The 23,102-nt window shown below is 32.5% G+C and overlaps 2 protein-coding genes across 2 annotated transcripts; both read right to left on the reverse strand.

Annotated features, from left to right (window-relative positions):
- Nucleotides 1-5,820: 5,820 nt before the first annotated feature.
- On the reverse strand, nucleotides 5,821-6,832 carry LOC125810864 (uncharacterized). The gene has a single exon (XM_049490359.1). It carries the CDS (start codon nucleotides 6,683-6,685, stop codon nucleotides 5,855-5,857), a length of 831 nt encoding a protein of 276 aa, XP_049346316.1. The 5' UTR covers nucleotides 6,686-6,832; the 3' UTR covers nucleotides 5,821-5,854.
- A 7,290-nt stretch (nucleotides 6,833-14,122) lies between these two features.
- LOC125810849 (probable phospholipid-transporting ATPase 8) lies at nucleotides 14,123-22,438 on the reverse strand. Its single transcript, XM_049490341.1, has 11 exons — nucleotides 22,035-22,438; nucleotides 19,704-21,064; nucleotides 18,550-18,660; nucleotides 18,143-18,419; nucleotides 17,942-18,030; nucleotides 17,751-17,859; nucleotides 17,454-17,663; nucleotides 17,202-17,327; nucleotides 15,996-16,094; nucleotides 15,480-15,671; nucleotides 14,123-14,895 (listed from the first exon to the last, which is right to left on the reverse strand). The coding sequence occupies exons 1-11, from the start codon at nucleotides 22,422-22,424 to the stop codon at nucleotides 14,332-14,334; spliced, it is 3,528 nt and encodes a 1,175-aa protein (XP_049346298.1). The 5' UTR covers nucleotides 22,425-22,438; the 3' UTR covers nucleotides 14,123-14,331.
- Between the last annotated feature and the right edge of the window lie 664 nt (nucleotides 22,439-23,102).

Consider the following 23,102-nt stretch of genomic DNA (forward strand, 5'->3'; position numbering starts at 1 on the left):
TTGTCCACCAAGACATACACAATTACGAAGAAAGCACCTATATAGAGTAAAACCCAATTACACTCTCTCAGTATAGAGCGCAGAACGTGATTTCTGGCATGATCTTACTCCCTACCCAATCATTGTGGTGTATGTTTCCGAATCAATTGAATTGTAAGTTGCTATAGCTTTTACCAACTACTGTGGTCTGTGGAAATGAAAAGGAAACTATATCCTCCTGATGTCCCCAACTTTCCCAAATGTAAGTTGCTATAGCTTTTACCAACTACTGTGGTATGTGGAAATGAAAAGGAAACTATATCCTCCTGATGTCCCCAACTTTCCCAAATGCCCCTGACGCTTCTTGGTTTGAATTTTTCACATCGTTTCAATCATGAATATTTTGTTGAAAATAAATACTATAATAATAATAATACGCCTACCGAGATGAAAGCTTAGCAGATTGCAAGACTCATTGACCTATGCTTTCTGAGGGATGTCTGAGTCTGAGGCCATAATCTTAAGGAATCCACAAAATTGGGAAAGGGTAGAGAGAATGATGCATGTTTCATTTAATTTAGGCAATGGATGGTAGAATGAAAATTCTGGATTTTTTGGCCCCTTTAAGTCCATGCAAATGTTCCTCAAACCTCTTTAGGCAATTTGAGAATGTCTATATCACTACTCATCGTTTCGACATATTAGGCACATAATTGCACATAGGTCAGATTGTCAAATTACACATCAAACCCTATACCAGAGGACCCCACCCCTTCTTTTCTATCGTAGTTACGAGTTTAAGTTATATATATCGTTGAAATTCTAATTGTTATATATAGTTAAGCAACCTTTCATAACTCGAAATGGAAAAGAATTTGACTGAAGAGAAGCTGAAAGAATGTTGTCATACTGTTGCCATATATTACAAGTGGAATGAATTTTGCAAAGGACAAAAATGTTCTACCTTAAGTCGCTTTCTCATATCTGTATTTATAGAGTGTGGAATAAATAATTCTGTTAATTAACAAACAGAGGCGTCAGTAAAATTATTTACATGTGCAGGCATAATCTATCATATTTCACTTAACTACCTAAAAACTTGAAACTAATTCAACTGCTTGTTATACCTTTAAATTAGCTCAATTCATACAGGGTTAAAATTGGAAAATAAATAGATGGGTCAAAATTCAATCCCGCGAATTCATTTACATTTCTGCTACAACTATAGCATGTACAAGTTATCGTTAGACATTCAATTGCTTCGACTTGAATAAATCGAGGAGACCAAAAGGAATTTAAAATAGTGTGCTTATAAAAAGGAAATTATAATAGTACTCTTTTTATTTATAAATTATACTAATTATATACTCTATAAAATATGTAATAAATTTTGGGCCCCTGAGTCGAGCCTATATCAAGCTGCACATATATTGCCCGTCAATAATATTCAAAAGCTTCTATCATATTTTTTGGCCCGTCAGCCCAATTTAATCATGTGTGTAAATTCAAATATACAAAACATATACACGATGTATGAATTAGATCCATGCTTTTTTTGGGGCTTGTGTAAGGATTTCCCTATCGGTTAGCTGGAGAAAGGGCAATTGACTTCCTCCCTTCATTCTTCATTCTTCTATTCAAGTGGGAGGAAAAAGACTTTTACGACATTAAACTTTTTACCTTTAGCGATTGCTAAGACTTTATCGCATCTAGGTTTTACATCAAACTATAATAATTCATATATCATGGTTAAATCATTTATTAACATGACAATACATATTAATTAATTACTTATTTAGTGATAAATGTGGGATGTGTAAGTAATTAATTAACTACTCTCTTCAGTGCATTATAAGTGAAGTTTTGAGACTCTTTTATAGTTAAAATAAGGGAATTTTTCAAAGTTCAAGAGTATATTGTTATTATTATTTTCCCAAAATTTTCCTTTTTTAAATGAGGTTTTTTAAAAAGTGGTTTTCATTTTCTAGAAGAGGTTTTTTTAAAGTGGTTTTCATTTTCTAGAAGATTAATTACATTGATTGTGACTGAAAATATTGAAAAATCATCCTTTTATGTCCTTAAATATCTTTCTTAAGGAATATATCACACTCACGCCTCAATAATTCACTTATATTAGACTGATATAAATATCAAATTCAGGTAAAATCTTACATTTACTACCATAATTTAGTATGCAAAACAATCGTTTTCAGTTACTTAAAGGCAAATGACAGTAGAAAAAGATAATTTTAGGCAGGAGGTGGTCTAAGTAGATTGCACAACCCAAAGGATATGGCAGATTTCATGGATCTTTTGACTAATTAATGAAAGCAGCATGTGAAGGACTTACTTTCCTTCACTACTTGTCAATATGACTATTACTTTAACACTACTACTACTATCCCACCTTTAATTTCTCTCCTCTTTTTATTAGATACATTACTACAATTCACCTTCTATACATCATTATCTTGTCATCTTGTAATTCTTCTATGGGATTTGCTGAGTTTTTTTTTTTTTTTTTTTTTTTGCTCTTTAGCAATTAATTTATGTCTAGTGTGCCATAATAAAGGGAAAAATTATAAATTATTTTTAAAAAAAATTGAAATTTAGTAAGAATTAGATGAATTGAGTTATGACATCTTTTTTGCTTTATTTTAGTTTAAGTAACTTTTGAACGGATTAATAATTCGTTTATTAATTAATAACTAGGTTCGTTTGAAAACCTTCTCTCCTCTCCAAATTCAGCTCAATTCCCCATTTAACCTCTAGATTCAATTATATATGATTTTTTTTCTTTTTATAGAGTTGGAAATAGTTTAATTTAGTTGGTGTTGTAGCAAACTATTTTTGGTTAGCTAGAACGTGCATAATTATTTATGTAATAGTAATTAAGTCGTGGAGGGAGGAGTGAAGCAAGCAACAAGTGGAAGATAAACTATTCAGGTGATTATCTCCCCCACCCCACCCCCACCCCCACCCCCTATTAAATGGGGTAGGTCAAGGAAGCCGGAAATGATAAAGTATGACGTAATGTGAATCGAATCCCACAAGCCACAACAGGTAAAGTGAAAGTTCTGGAGCTATTAAATTTGCGATGTGAAACTATAATTTTTAATTATATTTAAATTAATATATATTTGGTCATATAATTTGAAATCTCCAAAAAAAATAAAAATACTATGATTAGAAATTCCAAATTATAATTTCACTTTTTGAATGTAAAACTGATCCATAAATTTAAATCTTGTTAAATAAGACTCATTATATTATAGGTGTATTTGAATAGTTGTTTTTATAGAATTATTTGTTTTTGAAAATTTGTAATCGTAAGCATTTATGTATGAGAGAATCATGGAGTTATGTGATTTATCAATACAGTGTCTTAGAACATCAACTCTCATAGCGTGTTTATGAATTATGATTTATTCATTTGGTTAGATTAGATATGAATTGAAGAAATTTTGATAGTTTTCAATTTTAAAAAATCTAAATTACATGTGCATACAAACTTTACCTTCATATCATTTAATTTCATATCGCATGTCCAGGTAAAATACGATTAGAAGGCTCATGTGCATTTCACTAATAAATAATTCATGTATTATCTCATTTATTCGATTACTCCATTAATTTAAAAAGAACGGCGTACAGTAGTTGTGTTTGAAAACTCCTTTAAACTAGAAAATTAATATTTTGCTCTTAGCTAGTGACATGTTCTTATTGGCATACAATGTCCTGTTTTGATACTCAAATTTTAGGAAACTTTATTTTTCTTCAGTCAATAAATCGAGCAAGCTAATTTCCATAGCTAAACAACCAGCCAGAGAACTGGCTTTAGCCTTGGGGATCATTGGGAACAAGTTATCCTGAGATTCATTATTTCAGAATAAGTTATTTCATCAGATATATGGAATAACTTATCCTATCATTAAGATCTAAATAGTTGAATAAATAATTTCAATACTACCTAATATCTCCAATCGAACTCAGATTAAATAGTCCTCTATTTTATTGCTGAAATTGTCATATCTTGTACTCCCTCCGTCCTATTTTATATGAGGTAGTTTGACTCGACACGGAGTTTTAAAAAAAAATGAAGACTTTTAAAACTTGTGGTCCAAAATGAATAATAGAAATTTGTGTGGCCGACTGGCCGTAAATCATTTCATTAAGGGTAAAATAAACATTTTATAGTTAAATTATTACTTAATATAAAAATGTATCATTCTTTTTTAAACTTACTAAAAAGAAAAGTAGAGTTATTGGTTAAAATCATCTCTTAACTATGACTCAAATCTAATGTACATCCTTATATTATCTAAGTGAGCAAAAAACATCCTTATACTATCTAAAAATTAACAAGAATCATCCTTCAATCTATTTTTGTTAAGAAACTGGTTTAACCAATAAAAAAAATTAATTTGGTCATGTCTTGCCACGACGAGTAGATCAAAGTTACCTAAAAAGAATAAGGATAAGGATAGGAAATGAATCTTTCATTATCAGAATTTAAATTTTGTGTGTTGTTAGTTCATATGTTTTTTGCATCATCAAGTAAATTGACTTGCAACAATACATAAGTTTTGAAATATTTGTATAGTAGGTTCCGATGATTAGAAAGATTATGTAAAAAATAATCATTTAAAAAATATTACGTCCAACTATTTAGAGGTTTTTTTAATAAAATATTTAGGGCGTATGTACTATATATACAATGCAATTCACATTTTATACAATGTACATAATTGCTGGAAATTTAGTGAAATTATGTAGGCGTTTAGTTATAAAAATAAAAAAATAATTATTGTTTTCGAAATTTTTGAAATTGGAGTAGTATTTGGCCATATTTTTACAAAGAATATTTAGAATTTCAATATATTTTGTCTGAATATGATTTAAACCCTCAATTTCTAAAAATTTAAAAAAATCACTTAACTTGACTAGCTTAATCATGTGTACATATATTTATTCGACTTGACACATTTTTTGTTGGTAGCATGAGTTTCTTAAAAAAAATAGACAGAATGATGAATCTTGCAACTTTTTGGATAGTTCAAGGATGTTTTTTGTAAGTACATAACACAAGGATGTACTCTAAGTTTAGGTCATACTTCAAGGATGATTTTAGCCAAAAACTCAAAAAAAGTAAGCCACATAAATTGGGACGGAGGAAATACCTCATAAGTCATACCAAATGAAACACTAATAAAAGCTGTGTTTCAGGTTTTGGAATTGATAATTAAGGTTAGAAAATGAGTCATAATTATTAAATAATGATAATGAATAGTGTGGTTTTTTTTTTTGGCGCGGTTTTTGACTATTCGTGATTATACAATAAAGTCCCCCACGATCTCTCCTCGAGTCCCCAACTCTCACCAAGCAACTTAAATGCAACCAACAACAATCTATATGCCTATTTATTTACGCCAAAACACTTCTTTGGAAAAAGCTTTTTCTAGTTGTAGTTACTACATTTATTACTCATTCCGCTATCTAAAATAGTATAGTAATTAAAATAAAATTCCAAAATAAAAATAACTTACTAAAATATACTTTTAATTAAAGTTTTCATAAAGAATATGTTAGACAACAAAATACAAATAATATGATGGCAGGTAGGAATGAAGTGGAGCGTAGCGCACTTTAGGTCCTAAGCTAGAAAGTTCTCTCTTTTCGATTTATTCATAAACACACTAAACAAGCCTTATAAAAGACATTTCTGGGAAAATTCATCGCGAATCATCATCCGTGTGAATAATCGACCTCTAAACAAAATCGAGCCATAACAACTAAATCATTCAGGAATCGTGGCACATGTTCTTCATTTAAGATATTTACACACTTAATTAATTTATTAAAAAATGGAAGCTTGCTAAAAAGGAGGAAAAGTTCTACCAATATTGCTGGCATTTGCGAAAAAACCTACCAGATCTCGCCGGTATGGTAAATATGATTTGCGCCTATTCTTATCCATTTCCTTTGCCGCTTGGTTCCGTAAATAAACGTCCGTCATCGAAGATGCCTTGTTACCGCTGCTACTGTTGCCCTTTGCCTTCAATTTTCCGGCAACTTTAGACGCCTCTGCTGAGTCCTTTGCTTTGGACCTTTCGCTTTTCAATCCTTTTTCCGGTGTCAGAAATACAAAACTGTCCTTACCGTCACTGTTGCTCCGGCGCATCAAATCTCGAATACTCCACCGCTTAAACGCCGATCCCGTTGAATTACTCTTCTTACATTTGCTTGGTGAAGGCTCGGTTATATTCGGCTTCCATACACAATACGTTCCCGGAGGTACACTCTCCAACTCATCGACCTCGGAAGATGATGACGACAGCGGTTCCCGTTCTTCTAAGAATAAATCCTTTAACGAAACTTGAACTGAACTATTGAGGTTTTCAGACGATTCACCGATAAGACCTTCGCGATCTACGTCATAAGAAACGTCATTTAGTAACAGATCGCGGTTGAAAACGGGGTAAATAGGCTGGATTTGACGGTCGAAGGGGAATACGCCGCCCGAATCCTCTGGATTTTCACATACCAAAGAGAATACAAAATCCTCTTCTTCATCGGCACCGTCAGCGTTCTCTTCTACCACCTCAGAATCACGTTTAATTTCATCGGAGATTTTTCCGGCAATGTCTGCCACTCTATTTGAAGAGTAGCTGCTAAAGCTAGGAGAGAAATATTCTTCTTCCTGCATGTGAGTAGTTGTAATTTCATAAACGCTCTGGTGCACGTTTATTGTCTCTGTAGGTTATGATCTTATTAATGGAGAGAGAATTATTTATGACAGGGAAGACGGACTGTTTCAGTTTCCAGCTGCGCTTCTATAGTATTTGTGCAAGTTGTAATGAGAGGTTTTTTTTTTTCAAGAAATATTCATGTAGACACCGTAATTTTTGATCGAACTAAAATTTTACATTATTTTTAGAGCTTAAATATTTTTAAAATATAAATTAAAATATTTTTGACTTTTATCTTATTTTAGTAAGTTTATTTTAAAAGATTTGAAAATAACAAAAAAATATGTTTTCATTTAATTTAGATTTAATCAATAAGCAAGTGTTTCTTAATTATATTTTTAGACTAGCTATTTGACTTTTCTTATATGTTATTAATTCAAAATAATTAATTAATATTTTTTATTATTATGATTTATATATATATATATATATATATATATATATATATATATATATTTCAGCTAAAAAAAATAATAACCTAAACTACCCACACAACCCTTTCAACCCCACTACCCCAACTCCACTACCCACCTCACACCACAACACCCCACTATCCTAAACACATACACACTACTACAATCAGCAACCCCTACCCCCTATATATCAACACACATCCTAACTACATTAAGACACTCAGACGTACAGAAAAAAAAAACCAACCATCAGCAAAGGAAAAACACACAAAACGTACAACAAAGAAAAAAGGAAAAAAAAGATAGAAAAAATTAGCGAACAATCCCACAAACCAAAACAATCAACATCACTACAATCTGCACGCACACACGCTGCACGAGAAAAAAAAGAAGAAAAACGGTCCCATTTTATTTTATTATCGTTTTAAAAATTCACCAACGCATTCACATATTTTCTTTCTTATTCATTTTTTTTCATATCAACACAAACACATGTACCATCACAAACAACCTACAAAATTTTGTGGGTGTTCTAATCGAGCTTCGATTAAGATTTTGCGATATTCAACTTTACCTTATCTCTTTATTTAATTTATTCATGAAATTTGATGTAATTTTATGACAAGTTTTATTATATTTTGTTTCATTCATGAATTTGATTGAAATGATTCATTTGTTAGTTGTTATATATCTATTTCATGAATGAAGGTAGCTTTAATTGATGATTATGTTTTTTATTTATTTTTATTTGTTAGTTGTGATCTCTTAAAAATGAACGGGTCATAACATTGTTCTTGTCTTGAGATAATAATGATAAAGTAGGTATAGTTAGGCTAAAAAATAAATATATAAATAAATTATTGTTGTTTTATTTTATCAAACAAAAAATGAGATTTATTTTAACAATTGTTATAGTTTTGACACCAACTTTAAGAATAATAAAAAATAAAAGATATCGAAATGATACAAAATTTATTTCTAGAAGTTTAGTATTTTACTTTATTTGCTTTTTCTTTATAAGAAATAAATATTTTATTTTAATGTTAGACCGAACATTTAGACACATTAAAAATATTTGTTTCGATTAAGAATGTGGTTGCGCATCTTTTTTGAGACAATTAAAATAAACTCAAGGATGCGATGATGAACATTGCCCAATAATATAATTAACTTTTATTAATTTAAAGTAGAGACTTATAAAAAAAAAGATTATTAAGTGTGATGCAAAGAAGACAGTTATGTCTCTAAATGTCAAGACCAAGAATGCGGTTACGCATCTAGGTCGAGACCAAATAAAAGTTCAACAAATAAACAATGCAAGCGAGAATGTAGCCTATAATATATATCCAAAAATATTTAAAAGTAAGTATACATCAATAAAAGCGATCGTGCTAGAACCACAAGACTCGAGCGATGCCTAATACCTTCCCCTTGGTCAATAGAATTTCTTGCCCGAATTTCTAGTTCGCAGACCAAAATAAAGAGTCATTTCCTTTTGATTAGGGATTAAAAAAAGGTGACTTGAAACACCATAACTCAATTTTAAGTAGCGACTCTGAAAATAAAACAAAATAATCTCTAATCAATAACGTCACTTAAATTGAAAAAATCCTATACGCCGGTGCGCAAAAAGGGGTGTGACAATTCAAATATCTAATTTTTATTCTTAAAAATTTAACATAAATGTAAAACATGTGTTGCGTTTATTAACATATTTTTTGAAAAAGTTATATGATAATTATTATAATAAAATATGGAATACTATAAATTTTATAAATAAAATACAATTTTTTATATGATTTTTCTATTAAGAGTTTATTTGACATTCTTGTTTGAAGGCCAGAAACATTTATTTTGAGGGAAAATAAATTTATTGAAAAATTAAGTATTTGGCAAATCAGTAAAAGTGTTTTTAAATGGAAGTAGAAGCAATTTAGTTTTCTGTTGTTGGGAAAAAGCTAAAAAAAATTCAGTTATTGGGAAGAAACAAAAAAGCAAAAACAAAAAAAGTATTTTTCTCAAGACTAAAATATCCTTTTCATATATGCTTAATTACATATTTACTAATATATTTCTTATTAGTTAATTAGCATATTTCATAAGTTTAGTTAAATTTAATTTAAGAATTTTATTTTTTGTTTTATATAAGAAAATTATAATTTATTTTATGTTTATATATTATTATTTTATATATTATATATAATTTTACGTATTATTTTGTAGAATTAGGAAAAAGGTATCAACAATATTTTTTTCAAGATTAGAAAAAAGAAGAAAAAATAACAACTAAAGATTTCAGCCTCCCAAAAAAAGTATAATATTGATTGAAAATTTAAACATGTAAATTTTAATTTTTTTAAAAATAAAAATTTAATTAACTTTTTATAATAGATATATAAAATAGTTTTTCTCTATAAAATAATTTTAATATTAGAAGTACATTAATAATTGTCATTTTTTGTAATTTGACTAAAAAAAACACTTTTTAAAAAAGATTAGCCAAACGCAGTTTGCTTATGAAAAATACTTTTCAAATATATTAGTCAAACACAAATTATTATTTTTTCAAGCACTTTCTAAAAAGCCATTTTAAAAAGTATTTCTAAAAATAAGTTGTTTTTAGCATCAATGCCAAACATGCTCTAAAACTATAACACGTCATACAAGATTTTCCTACATTTCAGTTTAAACAATTAAAATTAATTTAATTTGCTATAAAGAAAAAAAAAACACTAATATTCTGTAATTACTGATTGAAGCAGGATATTTACTCTCTTTTCTCATTTTAGGTTCCTCTTCATAAATAAACTGTTACATATAATTAATTAACTTAAACGCTAAGAAAATTCATTCAGTTACTCTTTTTTTCTGATAAGAAAATTCACTCAAGAAGAAATAGAGGAGTATTTTGGATAAATCTACTTAACCACATAAGTTTCCTTTTTTAAAAAAAGAAAGTTGGAGGAAATTTTCAAGAGAATATTAAGAAATAAGTTCTAACTAGTCGAATTAATAAATTTTCTAATACATGATGGAAAAAGAAATTTTTTTCCCCTATAAATCTACGACCATAGATCTTTTGAATAACCTTTTTCATAACTTTGATTTTTATTTTAATTTTGGAAGCTTCTATAAGTAAGTAACTCGAATCTGTCAATTTTTTACTAATTAACAAAACGCGATGTTCGTTCCTTTTCGCATCTACTTTTTAGTTGAGAAGGTGCAACTTTTTCCTTGATAACAATCCAATTTACACGCGTGCATCAAGATATTTTCATTTAATTCATTCGATTAAATTATATTATGTCGATAATAATAAAAATAAAGTGTATAATTTTCTTGTTCTTCTTATACACATTTTCCGTTCATACAACAAAATAGATAGAGTTCTAATGAAAAAATTGGTTGCAAGCTTTTCTTTTTCAAATCAATAAAAGCATAGACTTCCCATAATAATCAAATATTTGACTGTGTGGTGAGTTGTTGGTTAAACTTAATAATCTTTCTTGTTTGCATATCCACTCTTAATAAGCTAAAATGATTACTATATCATATATTAAAGATTATTTTCATTAAGTGATCATACATAACAAAGGACTTAAATATTCTTACCAAATTACATCCAAATGTGCTAATGTAGTGCTTAGTTCGTTCTTTTGCCGCTTAAACGTCATCTCCTTGGCCTATTTCCCTTGTGTTTTTCTTCATTATTCGGTATTACTAATGTCCTTTTGTTACAAAAAAAAATATAAAAATTCCAGCACTAAATTTGTCATTTGATAACATACAATAATTCATCATCTGATGTGTGTCGATTGCATCGCAGCTAAACTTTAGAAATGTGAAAATTTATAAGTTGATTTTTTAAAATGCAATTTGCAGATCATAATCATTTGTCCCAATTTGTATGTCGTTTTTCTGAATCACAATTTATAACTGAAATATATCCTATAAATTATGTTTCTGAATGCAACTATTTATCGGTTGAACTTATTCTTAATGTATTGATGATGTAAATGTAAATATTCAAAGGAAAATTTGGACGAATCATATTAAACATTGGTCAGAAGCTAATCATTGTATCGCAGTTTGTTTCAAAGGGGGCCGGCATAGCACTTAAGTGCAAGTCGGCAATATGTCAGTATTGAAATTCGAATAGAAAACTTTGAATTTAAGCAAACTAACAATGCACATAGTTTTAACACATTTTTAAGGGGGAAATGATCTGATGGACCCTTATACTTGTATAAGTTTGTATTCTGAACTCTTCTACTTAGTTATTTGTCATTTAGACCCTTAAACTCAATAAAACACAATTTAACAAATTCCTCTAACCATTAATCAAGCTTATGTGTCTTTAAAATGGTTGAGTTGACGAAAATGTGTGACTTCACGCACCTTAAGGTAAGTGAATAACTTTTTAAAAATATATTAAAATTATAAAAGAGATATTTAAAAAAAAAAACAATTAATTCAGAAGTCATTTCTTCTTCCCCCACTAACCTCTTCTTTTTGGCCATTTTCATGCTTGAATAAACTTTTTTTTTTCTTCTCCACAATTTACCAACACCTATTTAGCAATCCGTTGAATGTTCTTTGTGGCAGTCTCTTTTTAATTTTAGAGATTGGATTTAATTGGGAGAAATCGCTCACACCTTTCTCAGCTTGAAATTTTGTTCTTTTTTTTTTCTTTGGGCAAAAATATACTATTTGTTAACTTACGGTAGCCATTTTTATTTTGCCCGTCGAGGTTTCGAGTTGAATTTCTATGTGATAACTCTCTTTGCTTTGTACTATTAAGTGACTCCAGTATTTGAAAATAGGTTTTGTTGCAAAAAAAAAAAAAAAACACCTATTTAGCGGATCTTGGCGACTGATTCACCGCGGGAGGGAGAAAGCGGACCAGCGCTTGCCGGAGACCACTGAATCGCAGTGGTGTGAGAGAGAGGCGACACTGGCTAGTGGAGAGGAGAACGAGGTGGGTGAGGGTGCGGTCATGGCGGTGAAGAGGTTTTTCGGCAGGATCCGGTGGTGCGGTGGCTTAGGTTGTTGTTTTTGTGGAGATTGGAGGTGGAAAGAAAAATAGTGATGGTGTACGGTGGAGATGACGAAAGTGAGGGAGAAAGTATATGTGATTTCGCCGGCAAAAATGGGGACGACGGCGGCCATGACTTTCTCCGATTGATTTTGGTCGTGAAAATAGGGAGAATTAGATATATGGAATTTCACTTTAAAAAATGCCAAAAATAAATTAAAATGTTATCATTTTACATTTTATTATATAATTTTGGTTAATAATTTTAAAAAATAGTTATGAATTGGCGAAATGGTCTGGAGAACAACTCAATTAAAATGAGACTTTTAAGTCCCTCCAACCATGTGTGTAGCTCACTATCCTTTATATAATTGACATGTCATATCCACGTCAGATATATTAATGCCACATCATAATTATTTCATAACTATTTTTTAAAATTAATAACCAAAATTATTTAATAAAATGTAAAATAATAACATTTTAATTTATTATTGGCATTTCTAATTCTCCCTATTTCACGACCAAAAGAAAGCCATTACCGGCGTCGTCGCCATTTTTGCCAGCGAAATCACATATACTTTCTCCCTCACCCATCTTCATCTCCGCCGCATACCATCACTATTTTTCTTTCCTCCTCCAACCTCCACAGTAACAACAACCTAAACCACCGCACAACCAAATCTAACCAAACATGCATAATCCTCACACCCCAAATTGCATACAAATACAATTTCACACCAACCTCTGCCATGAAACTCGTCGAAATCTACCCATTATAGTTTCTCCCCTTCCCATTGTTTCATGGCCTAAACCATCGCCGTCGTCGCCATTGTTGCCGGCGAAACCACTCATATTCCTCCCTTTACCTGCCTTTATCTCCGCCACACGTCACGACCATTTTCCTTTCCTTCTCCAACCTCACAAAACCAACAACCTACGTCAACACACCAGATCTAGCCGAAAAATAGATTGTGGAAAAAAAGAAAAAAAGGATTGGGTAAGGGATGAATATGAAAATGAAGTGTAATGGGTGAAGTAGAAGGAGTTTTTTAATTAATGGTCTAACATTTTTTTTTATAGTTTTAAATATTTTTTAAGTAAAAATGCTCCTCACTCGCCTTAATAAGTGTGTAGTTACATACTTTTGCCAACTCAGACATCTTACTGCCACATAAGTCTGGTCAATGGTCAAAGGTGTTTGTTAAATTGTGTTTTATTGAGTTTAAGGGTCCAGATGACAACTGTGTAAGTAGAATGGTTCAGAATACAAATTGATACAAGTATAAGGGTCCACCATACCATTTCGCCATTATATAAAGGAGAGTGAGCTACACACATATGGTTGAAGAGGCTTAAAAGTCTCATTTTAATTGAGTTTAAGTGTCCAAATGACAATTAATTCGGGGCAGAGGAAAATTAACAAACTAATGAAACGACAAGTGATGAAAACGAAATAAGACAAACATAGCTATAGTATATATCAACATCAACTAAATAAGTACACCAAATTCATAAATCATCTAACTATATGCGTATAGAACGGAAATTTCGGTCAACTTTCCATTATATTAATATCAAAAAAATACATCTATAATATTATTTTGTATATTTTTTTAATATCTAAATTTTAATTTTGAAATATCAAAATAATCTAATATAATTTAATTTAAAATTTTAGTCAAATTAATTTTCGAACCGAGACATAAAAACTATTTTGAAACGAATAAAGTGTGAACATGTCGTAAAGCACCCCGGATGACTTGCCTGTTGATTAATTAATTTGAATTGGATCACATGAGCTATTATAGTCTCCTTTTATCGAATTTCTGAAAAATCAAGAGCTTTTTTTTCCCTTTAAACGAACGATATATGTACTTCATTTTTCAAATAGTTCAAAGATAATTTTGACTCTTTTTCGTTAATACGACTTAGGAAGATAATGATAGCTTAATCAAATCCTTTACCAAAGGGGATGTTTTTAGAATGTTACAATGATAATAAATTTCACCCCAAAAATGACACCTCAAAACGTTAGTTTCTACTTTCCTAGCCCCATTCACTCATTATTGTTAAATATATCTACTTTACACAACTTAATTAACTTTACAAATTGAACAGTCATTTATGTAATGTGACAAACTACAAACTATTCTTAAAGATGTACTTTTTGTTTGCCTCTATCACTGGACTCCTCAGCAAAGTCACTGTTTAAACTTTCGAATCGATTCCTTTGAATCTGATCATGATACATAGGATAGAACTCTGTTTGAAATGCCCTGTGCGTAACGTATGGTAACAAAGTGGCAACGACAACCACAAGTGTGACAAGCCAATAGAAAGGACTCGGAGCACAAGCTTCCACAAGAATTTTGTACGCGGTTGTAGATATTATAGGCGAAAGAGAGCCATAAACAACTAAAAACAAGTACCAAATGGCAATGCTGCCCCAAATGAAGAAGTGCTGAATCCAAGTGAAGTAGTTGATAGAGATTGCCATTTGACAATTGACTGTCCACACCACACACGTGTACATCATCACTCCGAGGACTCCGTAGTCAACTGGTTGACCATCTTTCCGGAATACTTGATGCACGAGTGAATTGGTGGTGCCAAAGAAGATGATCATAGAACAGAGAACACCGTTCAACATCCAGCCTAAAATGCGACGCCAACTGAAAAGAATGTTCTTCGTTCCCTCTTCATAGAGCTTAGGAAACTGCAAAAGAGATGCTATGAGAGATGTAAAGAAATCCTTCTCGACTTGCATGTATCAGTAACTTGAGCGAAATGGGCTTCATAGATACTAAGCTATTCATTTAAATCTTGTAACTGAATCATCCAACTACATCTTCACATAAACAGAATATTATCAATGCATTTCACGTGCCTCGTCTAACAAAACCTTCTATCCCTTGTTGGTAATCCCTTAGAGAATCTTCACTTCTATCAGACCTTCTGCCGCAAAGTAATAATTAAGAAGAAAGATTTTCAAGGTTGAGGCCCTCTTGCTCACTTGTATAGTTGTGTCCACTTGGGAAAGAGATCACAGAATACATAAAACGTGGAAACGATGTAATGCCTTTTTGTAACCTCGTCGTCGTGCTTTTGCCTAATCCTAAGTGCATACTTATATGTACGTGATTTATGCATTCACAACCATGTAAATGTTACCACTCCTTTATTTAACTTCCTTATCATGCTTTTGTCTAGCTGTAAGTAGGTGAATATGAAATAGTTTTTGTTAAAATAAATATAATTTGTTTGCAGTGCTTAAAAGGAAGTATAAAATAGGAGACAAACCTCGAGACATAGGTGGGCAGAAACATCCTGATCAAAGACACCGAGAGCAATCACAGGAAGCGATGTGAAGAACACATTATATAATGACATATACCAGTCATTATAAGCAGGTCGGCCAGAGAAAGAAGCAAAGCCCTCGAACCAGAAAAGGGTCAACCCAAAGGCGATGTTCTTGTAAAAGAAGTAGCATAGCTGCAACCATGCCAAGGTGATATCAGGAAGATCATAAATGTCTCTAATTCACAACCGAACATGAAACTGGCTATTCACTTTATAGTGTGCCATACTTCTTAATGGTTTAAAAAAACTGTAAGCCTGCTTATATAATTATGTTTGCACGCCTGCTTAATTAAAAATATTCAACTAAATCCTGCAAATGTTAATTACATCAATTCAATTTGTACAAATAAGGTAAAAAAGAATGGTACAATTCAAGATGAACAAAATGCCTGATGTGGTTTCTGGTCATATCCAATTTTATTTTTATTTCACCAAGAACAGATAGCGAATACTTACCATCATCGATATTCTTCTGTAGCACCAGTGGCCATGGACCAATAACAAGCGCTCAAGAAAACGGAATTGAGCTATTGCATAATCACTTGACATGACAGCCTAGTAAGATTTGCATAATCATCAGTTTAACTCCTCTAAAACATTGACATTGTTTGGCAGAAAGCATATGTGCTCATATTGCCTACTACACAATTAGAAATCACAGTCTATCAAGAGAGACAAGAAGAGAGAACGTCTTCAGCAAAAAGCTTATGACTCTAAGCATTGACTAACTTCATAAGTAGTATTTATGCCAAAAAAAACAGCAGCAACTGATAGAGGAAAAACAGTGTTACAGCTCCTGCTAAGTCAAAAATCCATATCAATGGCAGAATGTTGAAAGTTCAGAGGAACAGTTATCAGCAAAAGGAAAAGTGTCTCATACAAAAGAGCTAACATATACTAAAGTACCTCACGTTACTTCTGTTCTCCATTTTCCAAAATAGCTCACTAAACTTCATTAAGTCTCGACTCCTTGATTATCAATTCCTAATCCTCCAGAACTATGACTAGTGATGAATAAAAACGTACTAAATTCAAGCTTGCTACAATTCGTAAAGTCGGACTATCCATAATGCAGACCAATCATAAGCAGCTACTAGGCTAGCAGAATTCCTACATTAAGAACTTGAAATTTGTGGATATGCAACACACCAAGTAGAAGACACAATTATCATCAAGTTCATTAGTCAGAAAGTTTGTTTCTGCTCAGAAAGTTAATTCACTGCAGAAAAAATAATACAACAGAAAGAGTAGATTGCTGCAAAACACTACATTATATAATCAAACAGTCATGTACCAGTGGATCTTACACTGCATGTTTTTTCCCTTAAAATATATCACAGTTGCATGATGTACTTATATCCTCATTTTTCAGTAGCTTTTTAGGCCTCCAACAGACCTTATAAAAGATATCAAAATTACATGTGCTCACAATCTAGGGAGAATAGATACAGCAATATGTACAGAAAAAACAGGACAGCCAAAGCTACTACCTAATCCCTCACCCAAACCCCCACTAGAGGAAAGATATCCACCCCTGACAAGGAAAAGGTAAAGTGAAGTGGGAAAACGAAGAAAAGGGAAGGGGGGGGGTCCAAATGCTGAGAAATGGAGGAAGGAAAAAGGATAATACAAAAGAGGAAGAACTAGACAAAAATATTTAACCTGCATTCCTTCAACACCACTGATACCAACCCCAACATCAGCCTCTTGCAGCATGCTTACATCATTTGCCCCATCCCCAATTGCTAATGTAGTTCGGTGTGTTTCAACTTTCACCAGTCTGGTAACCTGCATATCTTCAAATATTTTTGTCAAATTATTCAAATGGCCAACAAAATGAAATATTGAACAAACTTTGTATACAGCTCATGAAAAAATTTCTCTAAATACAAAACTGTAAGGGATAGCACTTACAAGAGCTTTTTGTTTAGGAGTGGACCGGCAGCAAATAACAGATGCACAATTTATTGCAAGCTCCAAGAATGATTTTTCTAGTTTTTTGTCAAGAGCAAATGACAATGATTTTCCATCAATGACCAAACCAAATGATGCAGTAGTTCCTCTGCTTGAGCTTACTTGTAACATTCCCTCACGTATTTGCTTTGTAATGCTATCATGTGAAGCCTACGACAGTTGAACTTGGTCAAAAACATAAAATTAAAAAAAAAAAAATGTGTTTATTGTAGGCAAAACAAATCCAAAATCCTGTACCTTTGCTATAGTCTCCTTGTTTCCTTGGTTTTCCAAGTCCAATATGTCTTGAGAATCTAAAGTAATTATGATTTGCCTCATATCTGGTCTTAATAAACTACAAGCATACCTAGAGGACATTCAGAAAGATGATGAGAACTCCATTCACCGTTTGATTATGGAAGTTGCATCATTTTACTATTAAAACCTACCCAATATTGATAGCCGTTTCCATCTTATCACCAGTTAAGACCCAAATCTTAATTCCAGCTTTTGCAAGTTTATCAATGCATTCAGGGACCTGTAGCAATCAGTTTGGAATTGGAGCAAGTCATGTACAATGCAAAGCGAAAAAAGGAGGTTGCAAACTACTCTGAATTGCATGCAATGTGCAACACAAGATTAAAGCTCACCCCTTTTTGAAGTTTGTCCTCAACAGCAGTAACACCAAGGAGAATTAAGTCCCGTTCAATCTTCTGAGCAGCAGCATCCACCAAAGCATCTCTATCTGCTGTTACAGAAGCTTGGGCATTCAAAAACTCTTGTTCCCATGATTGGAACTCTTTCTTATCAAGCTCACGGTAAGCTACAACAAGAGTTCGCAATCCTGCTTCAGCATATTGTTTAAGATGTTCCCTTGTTATACCCTCAAAGACCCGCCCATCTTTTGAAAGCTGTTCGAACATCACACTAACAAAAGGAAATATTACGAGCAAGAAGATATTAGTCTAAATTAAACAGAATCGGAGGATTTGAATCATATTGATCACTTGATAAGAAAAACTAGACACATGCAAGGGCAGTGCACGGAGATACAGACCTGTCTGCACCTTTGCTGAGGAGCAACAACTGGTTCTCAGCATTTTTTACAATTACAGACATTCTCTTCCGCGAGCTACTGAACTCTAAGACATGAAGGAGCTGATATGATCTGAAATGAAGACCACGTCATGCAGAAAGCAATAAAACTAATAAAGGAAAAGGGTAAAAATAATTCCATAACCAATTGATAGGTAAAGAATTGACGACATCCTGATATAATTTTTAAGTTCATTGCAGCATTTTATTTTTTTCAAACTGAAGAAACGTAGAGTTGTATAAGTTGCAGCATATTATTCATATCTCATTTATCTCAGTATCAAAGCAGATTAAACATATCTGGTTTATACAAACAATGAATCTTGCTTTGCTGTTGAAGCAAAAGCATCTGAGTTGAGAATATTAGGGGCTGAGAGTAAGGAAGAGGATAGCATCCAAGTTTGGAATTTACACAATAATTCTTGTTGAATTGTGTGATCACCTCATCTAAAAACATAAGCTGTTTTTTTCCACTAAAGGAAGCACAAGAGGTTTGAAAGGTGAAACTTTCATTTATTTACATTAGGTCTTCAACATGTCCCTTTAGGTGCAGGTCTGATTTTTTTCCTCAGGACCAAGGACCTTTCTAACATGTGATCTTTCATCTACAGAAGACACTTCTGATGCTTGGTTTCAAAAGATGTTGAAATTTCTTGTCAAAAAACTTTTTCAACTTCTCTATAAAGATCTTTTCAAACAAACAAGATTGAAGAGAAGTTTTTCATGTTTTAAAAAAAAAATTAAAACATTTCTCAAATGGACTTTTGTCGCCTGTTTCTGAAACAACTGCCACCTTATTTATTTGTATTATGTTTTCAACAAATCTGAAGGACAAAGCTACTATTGTTGGTTGGCACTTGGCAGGCCACAAAACTAGTATTTAATCCCTGAGAAAATATCAACCAACAGAAATAAGCCCTGCCAGGGATTCTTCAACACCACACAACTAAAAGAGATGAAATAAAACAGAGTAGATAAACCACATCCCAAAAGGACAAAATAGGGAAATGTGGATGTATTCTTGGCAACTGGATGAGCAAACCACTTTCACATCTTTGAACAGAACTTCTGAATATTCAAGATTCCAATACAGGAAAAACCAAATCAAAGATTTACCTGTCAACCATCTTGCCACTCTGATGATCCAATTCATGCAGTGTAATTCTGTTTTGTGTTCTTTCAAAGAACTGAAACCCAAGTTCCCTTGCTGCAATGACAAAGGCAGCTTCATCTGGTGACTCTGCTTCATAGGAGATCTCACCTGTTTTTTTGTTCACGTCAGGAATAACAGTATGACAAATCGCCAGCACTCTAAAAAACTTTTGTATCATGTCTCGATTAGGCTCATGGACCCATTGGCCATTCATTATACGCTCATCTTTGAAGTTGAATCCTTTAATAGACTTCTCTGAGTTAACAGCAGGGTCAGTTGATTCCTTCACGTCATTGGAAGTATCACCTACTTCCTGTTCTCCATCTCTTTTTTGCTTTGCCAGGGCCCTCTCTACCTCTGTCAGAACACGTCCATACGCAACACCTGCTATTGAACATTTAACAAACTCCATGGAGTTGCATGTTAAGGTGCCTGTTTTGTCTGAGAGTATTGTGTCAACCTGACCAAGTTCCTCATTCAGATTAGATGTTCTTGCATGAGCTGGCTTATCTGTTTCCTCATAGTACATCTCCCTATCTTGATTGATGAATATGCTCTGTAAAACCTTCACAATTTCAATAGACACATATAGCGAAATAGGAATCAAGTACCCATACAACATAAGGGCTGTCAGGAAATGGAAAAATGCAGCCAGTGTAGCTCTTTTGGGATCATAAAACACACTTGTCTTGTCTGGGCGAAGATACCACCTCCTTAGTTTCCCACCAGAAATGTCATTTTTAGTTTCAATCCCGAAAAAGATAGATCCAATAAAAGCTATTGTAATCAAGGTACCAAAAAGAACATATATTATTTTATCCATCCTTTTCTCAATTCCACTCCTCTTAGAAGGAGGATCTGTAGAATTCTGCATGACTTTTGTGTCATGACCAGTAAAAATAACCACACCATAAACATAATCAGTATTGCGTAGCTTGGAACCTCGCAGAAGTATTTGCTGCACTGAAAGAGGGTTCTGCTGATTATCATAATACAGAGTTCCAATGAAAGTATAAAGATCTTCATTTGGATCTTCACACTTAACAACACCTTTAAAATTTTGAAAAGAACCATCGTCTTGCAGGGAGGATGTGATATTTAGTGCATGCTTCACCTTAAGGTTAGTCTCTCCATCAAGATTGGAGGTTTCCACATAACATATCCCATCCTCGTAGCTTGATGAAAGCAAAAGCAAATCAGTGGGGAAATATTGATCCTTGTACACCTTAATAAGATCACCAACTCGTAAACTTTTCCATCTAGTCTCTTGGAAAGTATGATTTTCAGTGTATACGTTTACTTTCCGGTTATTGGCTTCAATATCCTGAAAAAGATTGCAAAAAAAAGAACTAAAATTTTACAAAGAAAGACCATTGGATATATCTTTGAACTTGCTTACAACTAACCAAAAGCATGCCAAGTCGCCAACATTTGTTTTTGTCAGACTGCCAGAACCAAAGGCATGCCAACATAGACTAAGAGCAAGCTATTGATCAGAAAGTAAAAGCACAACCTTGCAATTACACAACTAAAGACATCAGAAAGTCCTAGTGATGTTTTTCGACATGACATCTAGATCACTCACATTATAGTACATCTGATTTTACACCTGAGATACATGCTGCAACAAACAGTAACTATTCTAAGTAAATTATCCCTTTCAAAGAATCTTTTTCACCAGGGAAATAAAAAAGTTGAAACACTTGTGTTCAACCAATAGGGAAACAAAATGTTTTAAAGTAATAAATTTCATTTTAAAAAATTGTATCAAGTAGTCAACGTTTGTGCTTGAGAAAATATCTTTGTATTTACTATTCATTTTGGGAAGATCAATTATAGAACATGTTCATTAAGGCAATGAACCCGAGGGTCAAGAAAGGCACTGCATTTATTGATTTATTCCAAATATGTTCTTCTTTTTGAAGTTGCTTCACTACTATTAGTAAAAAAGTGTCACTACACATCTCTTTGGTTTCTATTTTCACAAGCATTGTTGCCTAGACACATTATAAATATATTACAAGAATCTACTTAACATGTCTATCAGCCTCATTATCATTGCCCTTAGTTGCTAAACCACATTGGCCAAGTTAAATCCTAGTTCATTTAACCATTCATAAAAGCAAAACCATTTTAGTGATTAATTTTCACCCTAGTTAGAATTGATCATGATTGGTGAACAGGGAGCTATTTGATCCCTGACGAGGAAAACAGAGCATAAAAATCTATGAAAGAGGATTAACCAGTAGCTAGCACAAAAGATTCTCAAGCATCAGAATACATTAAGCATATACCTGCCTTTTGCGCCTCCAATCTTCGATCCCTTCTTTGGCCATCGTTGCCCCAATCACAACCAGCAAAGGTGCTAAAATGCTGCTGGCTGTATAGGGAGCTAGAGGACTAAATGAAACACAAGCAACTACAAGAAAGTATATATTTGCAACCCTTCTAAATTGTTCAAACAATGATTTGGGTATGAAATTAATTGCTGTGTACTTTGTAGTAGAAACATAATTCCCCCTATAATTTAGCTGGACCTGTTCTGGATTATCAGGATCATTACAATACACAATTCTTGAAAAACCCCTCTTCCCAATATGACCATGTTCCTCTTTAAACGAACACTTCATGCACGAAAAACTGTATATCTTACTAAAACATATTTTCATCTTACCACCTGCCATTTTCTCTCAAAAAAAAAAAACCCGATACACTAAGCTCCCACTATGCAGGGGTCCAAGAAAGGCCGAACCACAAGGGTCTAAAGAAAAAAAAAAAAAAATTTTGAACCAGTACTGCTTACAGCTTGCCACTGAGACAAAACAAGAAAACAAGAATGGAAGAGTTATTAACGTCAAGATCCTTCTTTTCTCATGTTTTTAACTTAAAATTGCCATAAAAATCCAGCAAAATACCAAAACTGATAATGGGGTTTCAAGAAAAGTAAACCCTAACAATTAGTTTTCCTGAAAATTCTTATCTTTGTTCTTTAGCACTACTACTACTACTAAAGATCCCTTACTTGCACAGTTCCACTGTCGGTGAAATGACAAATATGGTCTAAACTCCAACTTTTTCTTACATTTACCTGCAAGAAGAACAAGAAACTTAGAAACATCCACACAATGGAATACAGACAATCTTGCTTCCATAAATTTTTCAACAAAGTGATTTTGGTTAAGATTAGGAGAGAAAAAAAGAAATAAGGACTTTCTAGTTGGCCAACAAAATGTGTCAATTTTATGTTTTGCTGTTTCCACAAGTAAATACTTCATCCATTCCATATTAAGTTAATTATTGAGGTGTTAAAAAAACTAGATTAAGACATAAATTGAATCTAGCTTTTCATTTTTACATTTATT

The sequence above is a fragment of the Solanum verrucosum genome, unplaced genomic scaffold (genome assembly GCF_900185275.1).
Source record: "Solanum verrucosum unplaced genomic scaffold, falcon-dt-bn FXZP01000032.1, whole genome shotgun sequence".
Classification (NCBI taxonomy): domain Eukaryota; kingdom Viridiplantae; phylum Streptophyta; class Magnoliopsida; order Solanales; family Solanaceae; genus Solanum; species Solanum verrucosum.

What these genes read in the sequence shown, in the direction of transcription:
- LOC125810864 (XM_049490359.1), bottom strand. Translation starts at nt 6,685, where the DNA reads ATGCAGGAAGAAGAATATTTCTCTCCTAGCTTTAGCAGCTACTCTTCA.
- LOC125810849 (XM_049490341.1), bottom strand. Translation starts at nt 22,424, where the DNA reads ATGGCAGGTGGTAAGATGAAAATATGTTTTAGTAAGATATACAGTTTT. An exon ending in AGTGGCAAGATGGTTGACAG is followed by an intron (nt 18,661 to 19,703) that starts GTAAATCTTTGA and finishes TCTTCATTTCAG; the next exon opens with ATCATATCAGCTCCTTCATG. An exon ending in CTCCTAAACAAAAAGCTCTT is followed by an intron (nt 17,328 to 17,453) that starts GTAAGTGCTATC and finishes GAAGATATGCAG; the next exon opens with GTTACCAGACTGGTGAAAGT.